At 61.8% G+C, this 3,374-nt stretch overlaps 1 protein-coding gene across 1 annotated transcript; it reads left to right on the top strand.

Annotated features, from left to right (window-relative positions):
• The first annotated feature begins 943 nt into the window (after positions 1-943).
• LOC122173165 (ultra-long-chain fatty acid omega-hydroxylase-like) lies at positions 944-2,120 on the top strand. The gene is made up of 2 exons (XM_042847074.2): positions 944-1,054; positions 1,350-2,120. The coding sequence occupies exons 1-2, from the start codon at positions 1,032-1,034 to the stop codon at positions 1,552-1,554; spliced, it is 228 nt and encodes a 75-aa protein (XP_042703008.1). The 5' UTR covers positions 944-1,031; the 3' UTR covers positions 1,555-2,120.
• The last annotated feature ends 1,254 nt before the right edge of the window (positions 2,121-3,374 follow it).

Below are 3,374 nucleotides of genomic sequence, written 5' to 3'. Positions count from 1 at the left end.
GATGCACGCAGGAGGATGTACTTCTCAATTCCTTATTCCAGTCTTGCTAAACATATCCCTGGTTCAAAATGATCTAGGCTGTAGTGAAAACAAAACAGTAAATAAGTTGTTCAGTAAAAAGCAACAGAGGGTCCTGTGGCACCTTTGAGACTAACAGAAGTATTGGGAGCATAAGCTTTCGTGGGTAAGAACCTCACTTCTTCAGATGCAAGTAATGGAAATCTCCAGAGGCAGGTATAAATCAGTCTGGAGATAATGAGGTTAGTTCAATCAGGGAGGGTGAGGTGCTCTGCTAGCAGTTGAGGTGTGAACACCAAGGGAGGAGAAACTGCTTCTGTAGTTGGATAGCCATTCACAGTCTTTGTTTAATCCTGATCTGATGGTGTCAAATTTGCAAATGAACTGGAGCTCAGCAGTTTCTCTTTAGAGTCTGGTCCTGAAGTTTTTTTGCTGTAAGATGGCTACCTTTACATCTGCTATTGTGTGGCATTGTCCCCTCACAGTCACTGCTGACCCAGTGCCTCACATGGCACTAGGGGGCGCTGTGCTGCAGGGGTGGGATTGGGGGGCTCAGTAGGGGGCACTGTCCCCTCACAGTCACTGCTGACTCAGTGCCCTGGCATGGCACTAGGGGGTGCTGAAACACCATCAGTCTAGCAGCTTCCTATTCCCAGCGACCCTCCCCAGAGAGGAAGCTTCCCCTCGCCCCCGAGCTCGCCTAGAGGGGAGTGAGGGTCGCACCCCCATTCACTGGGCAGGGCTGGGTCACTGGGCCTGGCCCGGCTCTGCGTGCTGGGTGGAGGCAGAACCATCCCGCTGCCAGCGCATGGCCCCAGTGGGCAGCTCGGTCTTGGGGAGCCTGGTGCCCATGCTGTACCTGGGTGTGGGGGCTGCCTTTGCTCCCTCCTTGGCTCGGGGACCCCAGCCCCCACCCCCGCTCCCCTCACCATGCCCTGTGCTTGCTGCTCCAGGTCTATAACCCGCAGCGCTTCGACCCAGAGAACTCCAAGAACCAGCCCCCACTGGCCTTCATGCCCTTCTCTGCTGGACCCAGGTAACCTGCCTGCCGGGCTCAGAGCCCCTCGCCGCACGAACTGCCCCCGCCCAGCTGCCCTCCAGCGAGCAGCTCCCTGTTGGCGCCCTGGCTGCAGTGAAGCATTGTGGGATACACAGGAGGTGGCCTCTGGTCAGTGCTGGGGTCAGCTGTTATTGCTGAGGATCTGTCCCTTCTCCCACAGGGGGTTGGGCTCCCCCAGCATCTGTCTGTCTCTGCTCCCCCATCCCTGCCCTCACATGGCGTGTGGTGTCCGGGCGAAGAGCACCGGCTGACACACCTGGCTCTCGCGCAGGAACTGCATCGGGCAGAACTTCGCCATGGCAGAGATGAAGGTGGTGCTGGCGCTGACGCTGCTGCGCTTCGCCGTGCGGCTGGATGAGAGCAGGCCTGTGCGGCGCAAGCCCGAGCTGATCCTGCGCAGCGAGAACGGGCTGTGGCTGCATCTGGAGCCGCTGGGGCCCAGCCATGAGAGCCGGCCCTCCGCACCGCGCTCCTAGGGCCATCCACTCCCTCCCGCTGCGGGGGATCCAGCCTGCTCCACACAGTTCAGGGGCCTGCTGAGTGGAGGACCAGCTGGGGATCATGGTGGAGCCAGCTCTCTCCTCTAATCTAGACCAGCCCTCTGTACCAAAGGAGGCGCTGTGGGGTCCAGGCATGGGGCCCCGAAGGTGCTGCAGGCTCCTTTCAGACACCAGCTGCTTAGCCCTCCCCCACTTGCCCCTGGGAGAGGGCGACAAGTGCCTTTCCCCAGCCCCGCTGGATGCCCACGGCCACCTCGTGATTCAATGTCAGAGCTAGAAATGGAGCCCAGCAGCCTGGCTCCCAGCTCGGCCCACTCACAGCCTGGGCGACCCCCGTGGCCTGCGTTCCCTGCCCCCACTGGCTAGAATCAGGGTGCCCAGCAGTTCGGCCACTAGTCTGGGATGTGGGAGACCCATGTTCAATTCCCTGCTCTGTCACAGGCTCCCTGTGTGGCCTTGGGCAAGTCACTCAGCCTCTGGCCCTCAACTCCCATCAGTGCGAGGGGCTAATGGCCCTGCCCATGGGGGGTGAGGGTAAATGCAGTGGTGGGGTGAAGTGCCAGATACTTATGGTGGGGCATCTAAGAACACGTGGTCAATAACCCTAAATGCTATGGGTTTGTTAGTGGATCAGCCCCTGCGTTCCCCCCAGCCCAGGGCCAGCCCCTCTGTGTCCTGATGCTGCTGCCCAGAGCTGAAGGTCTGGTCTGTCTCTCACTCCCCTTCCCTGGAGGGTAGGACTCTTCCCTCCCGCTCGCTCCCCCTCTGTCCTGCTCCCCCCACTTCTGCACTCAGCAATCCACCTGCCTGGTCTGGGGCAGGAACAGCTGAGAGGCCTGCGGACAGGTGGCTCCGTGCTCTGGCCGATCTTCCTGAGGGGCCCCCAGGGGCCCGGGTGAGAGCTTCTGCCTTGGCCTGCTGTGGGTGGCTTTGGGGTGGGGCAGCTGCCTAGCAATCGCAACTGCTGCCAGCACTCACCCAGGGGAGTTGGGGCAGGGAACCTGTACGTGCCTTTGTTTCCGTCACACACACACGCCACAGGGAACACACACACACAAACACACAATGGGGAATTGTACTGCCAGAGTGGCCAGGGGGGCTGGCTGCAGTCCCAGCAGGGACCCGCTCTCTGCCACAGGGAACTCATGGTTCAATGAGACAAACAATGGTTGAGGGCAGGGAGGAGGGGGCCGGGTGTGGCCCCTGCGGTGGCTGGACCTGGAACTGGGGGATAGTTGGTTTCATATTTCTACGTTCGTTCCGGAGCACGGCAAAGTCCAAGGCCCCTGCTGCAGGGACGAGGCCACGGAGCTTTGGGATCCGGCCTCGGGGTTTCAGGATCTGGCCCTCGAATCTGGTCACTGAGCTTTGGGTTCTGTCCCCCGGCCACATGGCGGCAGGCTTCAGCCCTGGTCTCACCCCCTCCCTCCCATCTCTCTGGAGGAGCGAGGGCGGGTGTAGCAGGGCGGCCCGGAGCGCGGCTGGCAGCCGCGGCCGGCAGCCGCGGCCGGAGGAGCCATGGGGAGGGGGCGGCGCGGCCGGAGGAGCGAGGGGGGGCGCAGCATGGCGGCCGGCAGCCAATGGGGGGGGGCATGGAGCGGACGGAGGAGGAGCCAAAAGGGGCGTGGCCAGAGGAGGAGCCAAGGGGGGGGCGCCTTTTTTATGTTTGCTCCCCCTACTCTTAGATCTTGGCTACGGCACTGGCCAAGGGTCTTCTGACTCTCGCCCCCAGCTGTGAGGCAGCAATTGCTGGCCCCAGGCTCACCCACCCCCCATTGCCCCGACCCACTCTGCCT

Source organism: Chrysemys picta, chromosome 4, assembly GCF_011386835.1.
Source record: "Chrysemys picta bellii isolate R12L10 chromosome 4, ASM1138683v2, whole genome shotgun sequence".
NCBI lineage: Eukaryota > Metazoa > Chordata > Testudines > Emydidae > Chrysemys > Chrysemys picta.
The sequence above is the reverse complement of the archived record's forward strand: the minus strand, read 5'-3'. Positions and strand labels throughout refer to the sequence as shown.